The 18,992-nt window shown below is 41.1% G+C and overlaps 1 protein-coding gene across 2 annotated transcripts in view; it reads right to left on the reverse strand.

Annotated features, from left to right (window-relative positions):
- Positions 1-18,992, reverse strand: part of ITGA9 (integrin subunit alpha 9) — a 245,290-nt gene that overhangs the window by 20,532 nt on the left and 205,766 nt on the right. For both annotated transcript variants that reach the window (XM_059857962.1, XM_059857961.1), the window contains 2 exons: positions 18,726-18,827; positions 6,410-6,529 (listed from right to left, as the gene is read on the reverse strand). In XM_059857962.1, the coding sequence (XP_059713945.1) occupies positions 6,410-6,529; positions 18,726-18,827 (222 nt within the window). The remainder of the gene's footprint in view (positions 1-6,409; positions 6,530-18,725; positions 18,828-18,992) is intronic.

Consider the following 18,992-nt stretch of genomic DNA (forward strand, 5'->3'; position numbering starts at 1 on the left):
GCAGTCTTTGCTTCTGTCCACGCAAGAGAAACAAGTAATCATGCCTGTCAACATTTTTTACAAGCATTTACTTCACTAAGTGTGCCCCAAGAAATTAAAACAGAAAATTGCCCTGCATATATATATCCCAAAAAGGGGTCACATTTTTAATAGATTAAGGTGTTCGTCACACCTTTAGTATTCCTCACTCCCCGACAAGTCAAACAATTATCAAAACAATGCATCACACAATAAAATGCATTCTAAATCAACAGGAGGCAGTAGATGTGATGCCACAGATGAGACTGAGCAAAGTTTTATATATTTTAAATTTTTTGAACAACTCTTTTGGAGAACCTGATCCACAAATTTTTAGGCATTTTTTCAAATCACACAGTTGAAACTGAAAGAAAATCCCCTTGTTTTAATTAGAAGCCCTGAGACAGGACAAATTGAAGGTCCTTTCCAACTAATTACTTGGGGTAATAGGTATGGTATGCTTGTGTCTCTACAGGTGCAGGACCCAAGCAGGTTCCAGCAAAGAAAGTCAAACTGTATCGCACACGAGAAAGCGCTGATGAGTCCAAGAGCTGAGAAACAAATATGCAGATGTAAGCCAAAAAAAGAGACTATGGGTCATGCCTGATGTACCTGTGGAACCAGCAAACCTTGATTTTATGTCAATGATAAGCGTGTGAATTGTTGGTTTCATAGAGCTCTTTTAGAAAAAGTGTGGTTTCCATTGTGTTATTTTATAGAATAAAAGAAAGAGAATCCCCTCATTGGATTTTTAAAGATGAAATTACCCCATTTTTAACACAGTCAATCAGTCCCCAGGCAACTTTGGGAAGGAACGAAAGCAGAATTTGTGAGTTGAACTATATGGAGAAATCTTTTGCCAAAAAATAGCTCACAAAAGATATGGAATGAAATTGAGTGTTACTCAGGTGCTGGCTAGCTTTGCTTGCTTCTTGCAGTGCAGATTTGCCCATGGAACAGCCCAAAGCAAATGTTTGGGTGACTTTAGCCAAGGCAGGCTTGGATACCATGTCTGTCCAATTTGAACCCAGAAAAGCCTTTTTCAACCTGTCTAGTCAGTGTGTCAGTAAAAGACAGGCTGGGATCAAAAAAGACCATATATTATGATCCCTTGACCAAAAAGCAACTTAATAATAAATCAGATGAGGTTGCCAACAGGAGCAATCCTGTGGCTGATTGGGACATTTGGACTAAAGAACTTCCTAAAGCACTTTCTGAGCCCCAAGAATTGGAGGTTCTTAGTTCCTTAACAATAGATTTCTGTCTTATGTTTTCATATAGCAATTAGTGAGAGAATGAACCTCCAAAACACAATGTCAATCCCAATTACCCTGCTTACAGCAACTTGAGTTTTTAGTGTAATTACTCAGATAGTTTGGGTGGACTTTCTGGGGTTGATCAATATCCATGACAAATACAAAAGGATATTGGTTCATTTGTGGAAATAGAGCTTGGCAAGGCATTCCATCATGCCTTGAAGGTGTTCCATGTAGTATTGGACAACTTACTGTGCTAGCATCTAGTGCTAAGAGACCCATTAAGAAAAAACATAGAGCAAAAAAATTTGCCCATCAATATGAAGAAAATTGTAATGGTGATTTTAGGCCCTGGAAAGCTGTGAAAAGAGTTTCAGCAGATTTTCTTCTATCCCACCTTGCTTCTGCCATGCCACTGAAACAGTTAGATCGGTTTGGATGTTGGCTGAGTAAACAAACTAATGCCACATCCATTGCAATCAGTGATATGCTGACAGATGCAGGCAGTGTTAGACATGCTACCCTTCCAAATAGAGCAACAATTGATTTTCCTTTACTGGCACATAGACATGGTTGTGAAGATTTTGAAGGACAGTGTTGTATGAATTTGTCTGACCATTCTAAATCCATCCACAAAAGCATACAAAAGCTGCAAGTTTTAACAGCTTAAATCAAAGAAGACGGTAGATCATGGTTAGACAATTTGTTCAAAGGATGGAGCTTTGCACCTTGGTTAAGGGAACTTTGTAAAATAGGTTTGTATGTGTTGGTTAAGTGATGAAACTAGTAGTAGTACCTTGTATACTTCGGTGTGCACAACAAATGATAGACAAAACTATCAAAGTTTTTATCATACAAGAGAGAGATGTAAGAAATAGAATCACAGAAAGTTCTCAAGATCTTACAGAGATAGTGGATGTAAGTATAGACATAGATGAAATGCTTTGAATTAAGACCTTAGAATGGATGACCTTATTAGAACAGTAAATAGTAACCACTACCACATTTGACTTATATCCTTAGAACAGATCAAATATTTTACAACATTAAAATTACTGTAGCATAAAATAGCAACACTTCAAGCAAGAGAGGTGACTCAAACAAGCAAAAAGACATAGCTATTGTAGTAGAGCTATGTAATGCAAGGTAGTCAATAAGCAATGTCATGGTTTGAGCCTAGCGCAATGCCAGTGCTGCCATGAGAAAACCTCTTTTCCTGGTATCTACTGTGAGATGTGATCAGAGACAGAGCAGAGCAGGCTCCAACTAAAGATTGAAAGAAAAAATACTTTATTAACCTAAAACTACAGGGAAAAACACACAGAACACAGGATGAAAACCTTCCAAATTTCCTCCTCCTCCCCCCAACAAATTTCCTAATTCCATTACCACCCTTTAGATCACTCGCTCTCAGTCCATCACCACCCTTTAGATAATCAATTCTCAATTCTTCGAGAAGAGAGGAGTCCCTCTTGCACTACAGACTTCACCCAGGAAACAGTCGAAACTTCTCGTGTTTCGCGACACGTGTGGCACCGCCCGGAGAACATTTGCCATTGTGACCTCTTCCTTCCATGTCCAGTGCTCTCACCACTGCACATGGACCAGAGCTGCTTCTAGGGTTTTTCCCTTTAAGAATGCTTTGTCCAGTTCCAAAAAAGAGCACAGTCCCTCTCCTTTTGGGACACCTGTCCCCCCCCCCCATCTTTCACCCCCTGGGGCTGAGGGGTCTCTTGAACAGAGATCATCTTCCTCTTCTTCTTCGAAGACGGAGGGCACCACCACCACCCTCCTCACCCATTGTCTCTGTTCACATACTTTCACATCACCGCACTCTCCTGGCTCTGAGCTATTGCCTCCTCCTAGAATGCAGTCTCTGTGTCACAGGAACTCAAGGGTTCTGTCCATAGCTATCCAAGAAAAGTCCAGCCAAAAACTACTCCATCATCTTCTCCCACCTAGAATTCTTCTCAACTTCTCTCAATCTCATCAACTCCAGGAGGAATCAGCATTTGCAAGGTTTCCATCATCCCAAGAAGGGTTAAAAGTCCCAGGCTCTGCCGGTTTGGTTCATCAACTCCCACAGCTGGCTGCCCTGCTGGGCATGCCCCCCCGCTTCTCCTTCACGCCAGCCGCGCTATCACAGGCACAGTCTGCTCTCTCTCTCTTCCTCTGGGGGGGGGTGGGGGTGGGGGGGAATGGGGGATGGCTGCCCGAAGCCTTGCAGTGCTTCTCCACCCTTCGGCCCAGGCCTGGCTTACCTCTCTCCGGCCGTATGGCTCCCCTCCCACCCCCGACCCAGCTCGGAGCAGGGCAGGGGAAGGTCTGCTCTCTTCCAAGACCGGAACCCAAAGAAGAGTTCCCCCTGGGAGTTCACAGCTTTTAACCCCCTGTGTTCTCAGAGGCCTAACCATGCCCTCAGTAGACAAACCAGGTGCCAATATTAAAATCTGGACACCGATTGGCGTGACCACACCATCCCAAAAAAACTTCATTTCCTCTCAAACCACGACATTCAATAAAGTTAAGAAGGTTTCTTTTTGGTTGTGCTGAAGGGGGGAAACATGGGAAATAGTAAAGGTAAGAATATTTTCAGAAAGCTGGAAATATAGGCCTTAGAAACAGAAAGAACAGAGAAAATTAGAACTAGCTTCAGCTGCAAAGCCTGAAAGAAGAAAAAGTTACAATGGTATAGGAAGCAAAGACATTAAACAATAGCTTGAGTTTTAGGCTTGACTAAGATGGACCTTAAGACTGCAGGAAAATATGCTAGCAAGATAGTAGAAGGTTTTAAGCTTAATAATGGTGTATTGTGTATTGTTAATAGAAAGGAGACAAGCAAGCATTGTTTGAAGCAGGTGTACGTGTACTTTTAGTAATTGGCTAGAACAAATGTCTGTAAGCTTTAGAAATATGCTATTGGCTAGAAAGTTTTTCAAATGTCCTGTAACAAAGAAATCTTTGGCTGTACACTGTCTGTACGCGAGCTTTTGCCATCTTCTTATTGTCTCAACCATGTAATGAGTCTGATGCTGCAATAAAAGTTCAAGGAACATACCCCAGCAGTCCTGTCCTGTTTGTGTTTTATCTCAACTTTAATATTACCATAATTTTCTTTATCTCAACTTTAATATTACCATAATGTTAATAAATACAGTAATTACTGAGTGTGAAATATTACTTATATATATTTATGTATCAAACTAAGATAAATTAAAATACTGGCTGATACTAGCATTTCAGAGTTTTAATCACTTTCCTCTAAAATAAAACCTTAACTTATTGGATACTTTAGTAATCATGCAAATCTGTGGATGCAGTACTGGAGCTCATCTGGCAATGCCCAACTGTCATCTCTGACTCTGGGCAAGGGACCTCAAATTCCTTTGCCTCAGTACATATGCATGCAAAACCAGCTGTGTAACCCCAGTTGTAGCTATTTGCTGCTGTTACTTGGCATTTCTCTCAAAGCTTTCATGGAACAAAATGGCAGTTTCTTCACATGTACTGAATGATCCCTATAAAATTTAAAAGAGCTTGAAGTATGAAGATTAACCCAGGAAGCAAAGAACTGTATTAACTGTAGTGGAGACCAAAAACTGAACTTGTACAAATTTTACCTGAAGATTCACAGGGTGATATTTCGCTTATCTTGCACATTTTCAAACAGTTTATTTCATGTCTTTTTATGACAGGAAATGAAACTATGAAATCAGTCATAGAGGTATCAGCAGCAATATATCCTTTATCAAAACTGTGGGTCATTGAGACATAAACCCATGGCCTCTTCCAATATTACATTTTTCCATTCTCATGGTTATTCTTCTATCTTAATTGCATGGACTTTTTTTTCCTTTTACTATTTCTCTATTACACAGAAAACAGAAGTATTTTCCAAATACCAGAGAAACAGAAGTTACGTGATATCCTAGACTGTGGTCAGACATTGTTTACCAAATGAACATGGCTCGTAAGTACTTAGAAATCTTCAAATCTGATTAGAAAAGTACTTTAAATCTATACCCCATATAAAAGATTATATTGCATTATATTGCATTATATTGCATTATATTGCATTATATTGCATTATATATTATATTATATTATATTATATTATATTATATTATATTATATTATATTATATTATATTATATTATATTATATTATATTATATTATATTATATTATATTATATTATATTATATTATATTATCTATAACCCAACTACTAGACACACATCTGTATAATTTAAAATAAGAATTGCATGGCCAGTTTTAGGTTTCTAAATCAATTTTATACCTTCACGACCAGCAGCAATATGTCCAGCACATTGGGGTTGTGACCTTCTGTCCCAGCACAGTCAGCTAGCAGAGCCTGCAGCACACATGCTACTAAGCAGTGCAAGTCAGGGTCCTGGATTTCTGCCATGGGAATCAAAATAATGCTGGACTTGTTCCCATGAGTGCATTTGAGATTTACTTCTCTCGAAGGCAGTCCCTGACCTTGACTGTGGTCTTTTAAAATTATGGATTGGTTACACAGAACTGAAAAATGAAAACATTTGAAGTTCCTTACCCTTCATATTTACCACACCAGATGTATACTCCTCTCCCAAGGGCATCTCGCTCTTGGAAAGTAGCTACTAGCTATTTTTTGCAAGCCATGCACCCAATGTCTTTGCTGGTCACGCAAAGTTGAATTGATTTTTCAGGAAACTCTGTTCAAATCAGTGAACCTCAGTCATCATAAAAACATAGAAATATAAAGTATCTAAGTGTAATATAACAGCAGATTTCTATGAGAGACCTTCCATTGTCCTGAATAGGTTATCAGAGGTTATCTAAGTGTAATATAACAGCGGATTTCTATGAGAGACCTTCCATTGTCCTGAAATGGTTATCAGAGGTTTTTAAAAACCAGGCTCTAAAAAACCCCACTTTTTTACTTCCTTTATGTCATTAGTCCTTGCAAGTCCCTCACAAAAGCTTGTTTATTAAACTGGTTTTGCTGACTAAGGACTTCTGTAATGGAGTTGACAATTATTCAGCTCCTAGAGAAAATGTTAAATACAAGGATAAATTTAAGGTTTTCTTCCCTGGGATTAGCTTTGGTTTTATGTTGCATCAGTTATCTTACCTTCCATAAGAGCACAGCCAGCAACAGGAAGATGAGAATTCCCACCAACAAACTGATGGCAATGATCCATCCAACAACATAGCTGCGAGGCTCCAGATTGTGCAAGGCCTCAAAGACCACCTACATAGCAATTAGAAAAAAAACTTTTTAGAATTGGAAGTGAAGTTGTACTGTTTTCTCTTGTACTTATCTTATTAAACACATTGTATGGTGGCCTCACTGATCATATTTCATCTGTCAAACAAACAGGGAATGCAGCCTTAATTTAGTGCTTTCCATCAATTTTCCCCAAAGGATTTAAAGCTTTCAAGTGGATTTAGAGTAGTTGTGTGTTGCATCCAAAGAATATCAGCCTCCTCTCCAACATAACACTTACCCTGCCAAGTCCCAACACTGAGCTTGTTCAGATGCTGGGCCCTCAAATGTGCACAAAGTTTTGCATGAAAAAATCCATCCCTTGGATTGGCAGGGATTGGCATGACATCTTGCATGGCTTGTCTTACTCATCATGTTCTGGCCCTGCCAAACCCCCTGATGCTTCACATGAAATATTCATTATGAACTTCTGTGGGTTAGGTTTTCCCAAGGGAATTTCTTCTACTTATTACCACGGAGATGCTGAGAGTGGCTTTCTAGGTAAACAGACAGTGATTAAGAAACAAAAAGAGTAGCCAAGCACCCTGATATACCCTCGAAATGGTTTTGGGGATGGGAGGGGAACAGTGGCTTGGAGTTTTTAGCTGAGCTGGAGTAGTCATTTCCCGGCTTGGAGCAGAGACAGTCACGTGGGGGTTTTTTTCACCTAGGACCCTCCTGCACAGTGGTTTCAACATTGCCATGGAGGTCTGCCTGCCACCTGCTTGTAAGCCAGTTGCTTGCAAAAGAGAGAGAGTCCTGGCTGCCCCATTGACTGAGACTTTGCCAACTACCAGCACTGAGAGAGACAAGCACAGTCCTTGTGGGTGCCTGGGGAAGTCATTCCTTTCCACCCCCTCCCCAAAGCCACTGCGTGGTGAGATGCTTGAAGCTGGAGCTGCCCCCGCTGGACCTCTTCTCTGTATGGCAGTGCAGCATCATGATAAATCCCTACCTTCCTTCCCAGCGTGTACCAACTCCAATTAGAGGTGCCAAAGACCGATCACCACTGGCGTGTGTGCCTGGGGGAGTAATTTTCCTTTTCCTTTCCCCCTCTCCCACCTGAGCTGCTAGTATCACCACCAGAGAGGTCCCGCTCTTGCATCAGTGCCCCTGAAGCCGTGACAGAGGTACTGCAACTTCTCTGCCTCACCCGAGTTACCATCACACCCTGTTGTGGTTGTTACTACACCAAAGGGGAAATGGCTTAACGGGCAGGAAAAGTCTGTTATTGGGGTTTTTTAAAGTCATAGTTATTGTTTGCTCTGTCTTGTTACATATACATACTCGAGTAATGAACTGTTCTTCCTTTTCCCATATTCTTGCCTCAAAGCCCTGAAATTTTTGAAGTCACGGGAGGGTTAATTTTTGCATGCCAGGAAGTTTCCACCTTCATATTCATATATGTCACCTGGCATATATTTGTCTTTTAAACCAAGACTGCTTGTTAACTACTTTTTACCCCCAAAAAAACTGGGCAACTCATACATCACTACTAAATATAAATCATCCCTGATGTGATTGTGTGAGACGCAAGGACACATACAGTCATGGGTTTTTCTGGAAATGCTGGGAGCTGTTCTCCTCTCTTTTCTTCTATAGCATGTATGGCAGGGAAATACAGACAACAAAGAGCCTTCGCACCATCTGTCTCAAGACAATGGGAGCAAATTACATTATTCATATATACTATGTGAATTTTCATTCTCTTATTTCAATCAAAACTAGTTCTCCAGTAGAAAACTCAAGAACATCTCTCCCCAGTGAAGGCAATTTCTATGTTAAATGTTGTAATATCCAGCAAATGCAGAGAGGCAGCAGGGTTTTCTTTTTAAGATAATACATTTGCTTTGTCTGGCTTTGTTTTGCAAGACAAAGTAGGTGGTTTTCCTTCCCCCTTCACAAACCACTTTCACCATCTTTGCTTAAAAATGTCAAAACCATTTTGTAGATGTTATAAATGGGTAATGCAATGGTTGGGTCTCACAATTAAGAGATGAATATTATGTGTATGTTATAGATGCATAGTTATGTTATTTTTGTATGTTGTTCCCGTGCACTTGAGGATACTATTGATTGCCTTGGCCACAAAGGCTCACTGCAGGCTCATGGACGGCTTCTTGTCCACCAGAATCCACAGGTCCTTCTCTGCAGAGCTGCTTTCCAGCAGTTTGGCTCCCAGCCTGCACTGGTGCAAGGGGTTATTCTTCCACAGGCACAGGACTCTGCAATTGCCTTGCCTGAACTTCAGACCTTTCTTTTCTGCCCATCTCTTCAAACTCTTGAGGTCTTTCTAAAGGGCTTCACATCCCTCTGAGGTACCAGCCACTGCTCCCAGCTTTGTGCTGTCAGTGAGCTTGCTGCCCCTCCCCCAAGTCACTGATGAACAAGTTAAACAATACTGGGCCTGTCACCAAAGAGCATATATGAGCTTGCTACCAGGCCCCAGGATTGAATGACAGGGGCTTCTCCCAGTCAGGTCTCTTATGAAGCTGCAAGCATTTCACTGGCCAGATCCCGAAGGAGCGTGGAGTTCAGACCAATGAGAACATACAGACCAGGTCTTTCAAAATGCCCTTTTTAAGGAAGGGCTTGGAAAAATAAACTTCCTCTGTGCCACACCACATTGGGGGTGAGTGTCTCTGTCTCCTTGCTTCTCACCTCCCGCACATGGGAGTAACATGGGCCCAGTACTGAACCTTGGCAGACACCACTAGTGACAGGCCTCCAACTAGACGTTGTGCCACTATAACACTCTGGTTTATGTTGTTCAACCAGTTCTCAAGCCCCCTCACTAGCCATTAATCCAGTCCACACTTCCTGACTTTGCATATGAGAATATTGTGAGAAGCAGTGTCAGAAGCCTTATTGCAATAGCGGTAGACAATACACACTGCTCTCCCCTCATCCATCCAGGTGGTTGTCTCATCATAGAAGGCCATCAGGTTGGTCAAGCATGGTTTGCCTTTAGTGAATCCATGTTGACTACTCCTGATGCCCTTCTTGTCATCCATGTGGATAGAGATGGCCTCCAGAATGAGACACTCCATTACTTTTCCCTTTCCAGAGATTGAGTTATGCTGCTTGCCTGGTAGTTCCCTGGGTCCTCCTTGGTCTTTTTGAAGACCAGGATGATATTTCTCAGGCACCTCTCCTGATGACCACGACCTTTCAAAGATGACTGTGAGTGGCCTTTCTTTGGTGTCATGACAAGACTTGAAAACATAGCAAATAGACATGAACTAAGCTCTACATATTTAGCATCATCCAAACATATTCCCATAACTAGTATCACAATATTCAAAATAGTTCTGAAACATGGACCAGTTCTTCAACCAAGAAAAAATAATTTTAGCATTTCAGATAATACCACAAAGCCTTTGTCAGACTTTTAAACATATTTTGCTGAACAGAGAGCTTTTTAAGCATCAGACTGTTCCTCACACCAAGAGTAAGGGAAACACCAAATAGAGATCAAACACAGATCTTCTGCCTTCCTTGCTGTTGGGGTTTAAGATTCTTTCTCTCAAAGAATTTTCCCCCATATATGTTACTAAGAGACAATAATGACCAGGTACTTAAGAGAGAGAAAAGAAGTGGCTACAGCTCAGGGGAGGTGTCCACCTGGCTACTCTCTTTTTTTAACTGGGGGTTTCTCTGGGAAGGGCAGAGATACTGCAAGAATTTGGCTGGGAAAAGAAAGGGCTGAGGCAGCTGCTAGCTCTCTCTTTCTCTCAGCTTCAGAGGAGGATGGTTGAGCTGGAAGGAATTCGCTGCTACCACTGGAGCCTAGCCCAGTCCTGCTTCTTCTGCTATGGGGTGAGCCTCTGCTCCTGAGAGAGGTCCCACTGAACTGGGACTTTATTAACACCCTACCTCATTGAAAAAGGACTTTCACTGTCCACTCAGGTGCCTCAGGGGAAACCCCAGGATCCCTGAGCCCCCTCCCCCACCAAGGAAGCTTCTCCTGGCCATGTTCAGGAGTTGTGTTAAGGAGTCCAGCGGCCACTGCCAGCCCCCACTGGGTTTTGCCACTGCTCTAAGGTTTCTTTGCTACACTGTAACTCACACCCATGCCCTGCAGGGAAGCTCTGCAGTTCTAGCTACAGCTGAGGAGCTTCTGATTCATCTCATCTACCAGCCCAAGACTTTGCTTATCCCTGCCTTCCCAGCTTGCCACTCTCAGGTTCCTGATACACCTCCTTTTGCTATCCAGAGGTGGCAGAGAGATTGGCTCAGTGAGTTTGTAAGGGAAGCCCCCTCTCCATCCCTTTCTGCCGGCTGCGTCCGCCATTACCATGTGGAGAGAGGCGGCCGAAACTCACGCCACAGCGCCCCCTGCAGCTGCGGGGGACTCATCGCGCCTGCCCCGCCCATACGGGAGGCACCAGCACCCCTGCTGGCTGTGACTGTAACTGCACCACAGGGGAAATGGCTTAAAGAGACGAAAGAAACTGTTTATTAGGATTTCTGTTCATGTTTGTTGTTAACATTGTTGTTGATGTTCACCTTGTTATGCATACACACATTAGTAAAGACTTATTATTCTTTATCTTGTATCTTTGCTTGAAAGCCCCTTAATTTCAAAGTTATAATAATTTGGAGGGAAGAAGGTCATATTTTCCATTCCAAGGGAGTCTCTTGCTTTCCTTAGCCAAGACACTTGTATTTCAAAGCAGCTTGGAAAGATGATCTGATGTGTCAGTCCAGTTATCACAGATGCTAAGGTTAGCATCCATCTTACAGACACAGGTCTTATGACCATTTCTTAGATAACAAGACATAATTTTATTTTGCTTTCTGCCACTAAAAAACCCAATCTCTACATTTTAAGTGTTGCCAGCTTTACTGAAGAGACCTTTCAAGCAGTCTCTGGTGCCTTCTTTCCATTACTCAGCAAGCAAATGTTAACATATCACAACCTCCAGCACAGTAGACCTATGTGCACTTCCTCCTGCCGAAAGACAGAATCAGAAAAAGCTGCAGAGATTAAAACATATGTTATCTGTATAGCAAGAGCTTCACATTTCAGGTCTGAAGCACACTGTCTAGAAGACCCTGGCTATAGTTTTTGTAGTCAAAGCTTGAGCTAATAGGGTAGAGCAGCAGCTTCTTATCTATCTGGTTTCTTCTAGCAGTGTGAAATCAACACACATACATAAGAAACCCCATTCAATGCTTTGTAGTTTGGAGAGGAACAGGGATGTTGCGCATGTTAATGTCCCAAGCCATCTTAAGTCCTCAAAATCTGCCTGCATTAATACACAGCAATTGCAATGAGTTTTGGTGAAGAAGGTACCAATAACAAAAAACCCAAGCCAAACCCAAACTGAATCAGACTGAGCAGTCAGAGTATATTGTGTATCTGGAGTATCAGGAAGAAGGCAATACAGTCAGTGACAGGATGCCAGGGGTCAAGCTATCCCTGGGGGGAAGGTTGGAGGCAGAGAGTAATTGTTACTAAAGAGAAGTACACCATCTGCCACCTGCTGCTGTACCCACTGGCCATTGTACAGTCTCTAAAAGCCGTTCTTGGGCAAACCTTGAATTCCTTTCCATCTCAGCAGCAGAGCCTCTACAGGGTGGCTAACAGGTTGGGGAGCACAAGGCAACCTCCAGCTCAGCACCATTCCCACAGCTCTGACTCCCATAGAGAAGACAGGAGTGATAAGAGTGATGCTGAAGATAAGGGGCATGGTGTTGGCAAAGTATCCCAAAGGGGGCAGTAGGGGCAACAGGTGGTTCACAGAAAGCATGTGTAACAGTTACAAGATACAGGGTGGATTAGATGTTTCTTTTCAGACTCTGATAAAATGCCAGGGTTAAAAATGTGAAAAACATCGCTGTCTTGACATATGAGGATTTTTAGTTTCATATTTATCTTTTGCATTTTGCAATGTACATGCAGGATTTGAAAGTGGGGAAGCTCAGGAGGCAGTGCAGCTTGCCACTTAGCTTTATGTAGCTCACACCTCAATCAGGTTTTACACAGTGTAACTGCCCTTCTGGAAAATAACTGAGATTTCCACCCAACCACTCATTTTTGCAATGCCGAACACAGGTGTACAAGAGCACCTACCAGTTCATCTTCTACCTGTGCCAAACACTTGCTATATCCTGAAAGCTTTATCTTGGTTAACAAATTATGAAGAAACAGAACTTTTGTTTTTAAGAAGTTTTAAAACACCTTTTTTCAGTAAAGCATGTAAGCAAGAAGTTAACCGAGTAGGAATTTTTGAAAGCAATAAAGTTCATACTTTGTCAAAGCCCTTTTCGTAAGACGTACAGACTCTGCACTGGTACTCAGAAAGAAAAGAAACATACTTCAGCAAAAGCTGATTTAAAAATGCAAATTGAAAAATTTTATTTTTGCTTATGTATATTAAATGAATTTTATGCACCTGCCTCATGAGCCAGAGCACCATGGGAGGCATAGGCTTATAAAAAATGCTATTCTATTTCTGTATTATCACCTAGATTATTTCTGTTTTTTCAAACCACATTGCATTGCTGGTTGGCTTTTCCATTCAAGTACTGTTATGCTTGGGGGGAGTTCACCAGTAAAGACACTATTCTCCTTTATGTCTGTACATATATGCACATACATCCCTTTTACACTGTCCTATGTTACAATATAAAGATGTATTCTATCCCCATCCTCAAGAGCTGTTGAAACCAGGAGGGGCATTGTTTTTTCCTTCTCTCCTGTTAATGGGCCCATCAATGTCTTGCCACATGACTCAGAGATAACTCCCTCCAGGAGCCATTTCTGTTTAATGGATAATCAAGGACCCACATCATGACTCAGAACGATATCAGTCCATTGCGAGATGCTCTGCCCAGGGGGGAGGAGCTAAGCATTCCCACCTGGATATAATCTGGTTTTGGGACGCAACAAGCAGTCTTTCCACTGCATTCCCAGAGGAACGGCCACCCTCACCCACTGATTTTCCAGAGGACAAGAGCTACTAGATGGTTTCTACAGAATCACCACTTCAACAAGACCATTTCATCCAAACTGCTACCACTACCTTAACTAGCAGGATGTCAGCTTGTATTCTGACTCTGTCAGTGGTTTTTGTCTTTTGTATTATTGCATGCATTTTGGTTTTTTTTTCCTTTTCCAAATAAATTGTGTTTCTGACTCGGAGTCTCTCACTGGTTTTGCTTTCAAACCAGAACATACATATTTATTTATTTACATTTACTAAGAAAAGCAGTATTTTCTTTAAAATGCAAACTTGAAATTTCCTTGCAACCTGCTTGTCTCTATCCCCGGGAAATTAACTGCAATTTGTTGTTATTGTGTATTCTATTCCTTTACTCAAGTGTATGTTTCTGCCTGAGAAACTGCAGTGTAAAGACAAGAAAATCTATACAAGGAAGATTATATCAGCAAATGGAAAGGTAAAATAAAATTAATAACTTAACATGACATAAACAATATGGCAGCAAATAATTTGCTGACAAGGAGGCTGAAAATCTGCTGGAGAAAGCTCCAGCCAGGTATTAGAAAGGTAAGCTGGGGAGAACTGGTTCCTTAAAATGCTGAGTGTTTCTAAAAAAATGAGAGGTTGGTGGTGGATTGCTCAGTGCAAGAGGTATTCCCACATGCATTGAAAAAAAACCAACTGGAACATCATGAACACTGTCTAGTACCACAGGCTGCTTCAACGCAGACATGGAGAACAGGCCAAAGCCAGGAGTCCTCCATGCTGCAGGCAGACAGCTAAAGTTTAGGTTCATGAATATACATTTAAATCTCTTTGCATAGAATATGCATATAAAGACAGCATCCAAGTGTTCACAACCATAAACTGACTTTTTGTAAGTTTTTTTTCGCTATTGTTTTTCTCCAAAATATATTATCATTGGAAGCATAAACATACCTAACTTCTGAGCAGAAAAAACCCATGGAGGACAACCACTTGCCTTGGTTTAAGACAATTTAAAGGGAACATTCTACAATGAGTTCTCTCCCTTAGCATTAATCCCTTTTCACCAAAAAGAAGAAACTGAATACTAGTAGATATAAGTGAAAAAAATAGCAGTTTACCAGCAAGCAAAACAGCCACAGGCAAAAAAAAAAACAAAACAGTAAACAATCACTAGCTACAAAATTGCTATTTCTCACACACCCCCACCAGAGACAAAGAGAAACTTGAATCTGCAGAGTGACGAATCCTAAGATGCTGCCTCTAAGACGCTGCCTTGCACAGCTGAGTGTGTGGTTCTAAAGATAAAGGGGAAATGGCAGCAAAACCTCCCATGAAGGTAGGAGCTTTTGAAGGAGTACTAGTGGGAGGCAGAAATTGCTGGGGTGTATGGGATCAGTGTTTCCAATTGCTGCCGCCTCCTGACACCTGCTGGACTCTGACAGTTTTGGTGTTGCTGCCTTGGGTCCCTACTCCGACATAAGGAGGGAAGGAAGAACAGACTTTGAGCACAGAGGAGCGGTGCCCTGGCACCAGACCAGCTCCGGCCTAGTTCTGGGGTTGCAAACTAACAGCAAACTCTCAAACACTGAAACAGTTTCTGATTGCAAAATGAAGATTCTCCACTTGCTACTGTTGCAAGTAGAGGCAAGAAAAGGCCAAGAGGCAAGCCAAATGGGGAGAGAGAGAGATCCCTGGGTGTCCCAGTTTTTAAAATGCTCTGGGCACCACCTCCCTAGTCTGTTTTCTGGCGCAGGGGTCTTAAAAAGACAGTAACCATTTTGGGCATAGATAGATAGGGGATACGGTAACATTTTGGGTTACCTGGGATATGCATTAAACCTAGAGCGACTGAACTGGAAATAAAAGAACAGTGAACTCTATCCAGAAGGCACGATAGGTTCAAAGGCTTGATGGAGCATGCCTGTACTTAGTGGATAGCACCAGATAGCAGCCTTAAGCTTTACAGGTCACTGTGTTGCAGGACCTGCACACCTTTTCTCTGGGCTTGCCTTTTCATGCAGTCAGCATTGCATTCTCCACTTTCAATACAGGAAGACTCAGAGGCATTTGGATAGTTTTGTTGCAGTAAAATCCAGTTAATTCTTCCTTCCACAGTAACAAAGTCAGTCCTTTTGCTCCTTAAGAGCATGCCTCCTCTTCCTGCACACAAGCAGCAAACAGAAAATGTGAATTCTTTGATCAGGTATTTGACTACTGTGTTCTCTTGGAGCTTACTGTTTGTTTTGCTCATAGACCAAGAAGAAGAGAACCAAACCTTCATGGAAACTCATATGATGAAGAAAATAAAGCATGCCTCCTGAAAATAAGACACCATTTTCAGACAATATATATGGATGATAACACCGCTGTCATTACAGAGCCAAATCCAAACTCTGATCACCTTCTTCACGTGATTTGTCTAATATAAGAGCTCAAGTAGCCAGTTGTAACCAGAACCAAAAGTACATCATTAAAAATCACATAAAATCATATCCAAATCCAGAGAAATTATTTCTGAGAATTGAAAAATGCATATTTTTTAAAAAATGGGTTAATTTCAAAGACAGCCTGCAACCTAACTTAGAGATACTCACTCACACTCACTGTTGAGGTTTCTGACTGTTGGTGTTTATGTGGGTGGTCCAATAGTATTTCTTATACTATCATAAAAATATCAGCCTTTCTTTTCTGTCTTCTGTCTCAATTTATCTTCTTTACAGAGAATTTGTACTCTGATAATATACACTATAATGTAAAAGTGCCAATTGAAATAATGGTACCTGGTCCTAAAAACCACATAAATGTGATAATAAGCCCACATTTAGCCTTAGAAAGCAAAAAAGGCCTTTTCAACCTTAGCATGATAAAGTGTCTAAGAAATGTTAGGGAGCACTCTCATAAACAGTCTTATAGGAAGTCCATGCACAGCTGTACAGAAGGAGCTGCTATTCAAATGGATACAGTACAGCAGTCTCTGGTCAATTAAGAGAGCAGGATGTGCTTTAAAAAGGAAAAGAAGAGGCTGAACGATGATGACATTTTCTTTCTCCAGTCTCTATTTCCAGCTAAATAGTCATGGCTTGCAGCAACTACTCTTCCCTTCTGCATTCCACAAGAAGACAACGCAGAAAAATTAATATCTTGAGCCAAGCCATATCTTAAATTTGTGTCTGAACATGACCCTGTGCAAAACATAAGGCAATACTGAAGATGGCATATGGAAATACCAGGAAGCAGAGAGGAAATGGCACTCACATGAGAAAAGACTTGAAACTACAAATTCATGTTACATGGCTACAACGTTTCAGGCATGCTCTTTTACAGCTAGGGCTTCCCAGGAATTGGAAGCAAACTCTGGTTTGAAGCTTAAGATAGCTTCCCAACACATGCACAGTGCACTTCATAATGCAACTCAAGGCTTGCTGAAAGGCTATCTAAGATAAGGACAATTTCTTTTTTGCCTAATTTTCTTTTCTTTTTTTTCTCTAAGCATTAGATAACAATGAAATACAGCAGAGCCTGCATTCCTAGAAAAAAAGCATTTCTAAATTTTGAACGTTATTAAAAGCAATCCAACACATTTTACAGTGTGCCTATCATTCTTAGATATTCTAAAACCTTTTACAGTTGAAAATATTTGTCATAGAGATACTGGGCTCTTCCATTTAAGTTGAGACATGGTTATCATAGTCAGGTGTTACTTCAGTCATGTTATAAATGGGTAATGCAATGGTTGGCTCTCACAATTAAGAGATGAATATTATGTGTATATTAAGGGAAGTTTTATATATACATAATTATGTTATTTTTATATGTTCTCCCCGTAGTCATCTTTCTGTTCTCCCTTATTTTGTTGTCACTAGTTGAGGCATTTAGGGGAGGGCAGCCTTGTTACTAGGAGGCACAGCACGGTAACACTTGACCACCAATCAAGTTGTAAGAAAGTGATCTACACCAATGGATGGCAGAGAAGGAGTTGACTGAAAAGACTTTGGGCGGGGCCAAGAGTATAAAAGGCAGAGCATCCATGTTGTAAACAAGTGTGTGGCTGCTGGTCACAGAGACTCTCAGCACTGTAAAATTTTTCCTTATTCAGTCCTTTGTTGTATTTTTGTTAAGGCTTAATAAACCTTTGAAATTTTAAAAGTGAGTATCGTTTCTCAAAAGTCATTAATGAAATTTTGCCATACAATTGCAAGATGTGTTCTGTGTAAGCTGCAGAACTAAGGAGAGGCCAAGCAGTGTATTAACACTCAGGACTGCAGGCCTCTTAGAAGGCACATTCCTGGCAATGGCTATGTTTTTCATTCCCAGTAATGGCTATGTTTTTCATTTTAACTTCCAAGCCTATTGTATAGAATGGTACAGAAACCTAACAAAGAAAAGAAAACAGAATTGAAAAAAGAAGATTCTGTCATATAAAATAACTCCTTTTTCTCACAGGTCTAATGAAATATAAATTCAAGACTACAGACATGATTGTTGAGGGATACATCTGATGGAAATAGCTGGGTTTGCAAACTGTAGATTGAGATGCTGATTTAAGTGCAGACTGAGCCCTTTGTAGGAGCCCAAGACAAAAGGCTGTGAACTGGGTGGTGCCAGGCAGGCCAATGGACACTGAGACACAGCAGTAGCAGTGAACTGCCAGATTTTTGGATAACAGAAGAAAGGAAGACAAATGACACCAAAAAGATAGGAGACTCAGGAGGAAGAGGGAGATCAACACAATATGTGGTATCAACTTGTACTTGATTTTTACCAGCTTAGCACAAGAAAAAAAAAGTTAAATTAATTTCTGAAAATTTAGACACCTTTTTGCATTTTCACAGCTCCCAAAATATCACTAACGCTTCCAAATATTTCATTCTGGCAAATTTGAAAAGACATTGCTGAGGTTTCAAGTCTCTTCTAGGTTTTCAAGGGAATTGAAATTAGATTAAAGCAAATGTTAACCCTAAATCAGGACCTAAACCTAATTTTTTCATTAATACCTCAAGACTATTTTAGCTAGTACAACACAGATCACTCTGGTTTGACATAACATCATTCCCTCTGTTGACATGGTTATCACAGACAGCCAAACCACAATAACACAACTCACAGTACTGTTAGTCTAGTCAGGCAAAGTCTGGGCACTCTTGTGGGTTAGCCCAGGAGCAAATTCCAGTTTGTATAGAGCTCTCAGTGATTTCCAGCCCACTGGGATAAGGAAACATTTCTCTTTAGGTTTGTGTACTCACTGGTTTTTCTTCTGGGTTTCCACCGGGCACCTCCACAACTCTGAGGTCATGGTCCACCTGAAGCCTTGCCCTTGTGACAAACTGGATGACCGATGAACTGTCCTAAGAAGTAAAAAGAGGAAGAACTGGACTTAACAACAACAATGTAGTATATAGTAGAGATAATTCATGCTGTATATGTATATTAAATATTGTGGGATCCAACTTATGTCTTTGATCACCCTAGCTGGGAGCAGAGTCTTATTTCTATTCAATTAGTTCCCAAAC

This window comes from Haemorhous mexicanus, chromosome 13, assembly GCF_027477595.1.
Source record: "Haemorhous mexicanus isolate bHaeMex1 chromosome 13, bHaeMex1.pri, whole genome shotgun sequence".
Taxonomy (NCBI): domain Eukaryota; kingdom Metazoa; phylum Chordata; class Aves; order Passeriformes; family Fringillidae; genus Haemorhous; species Haemorhous mexicanus.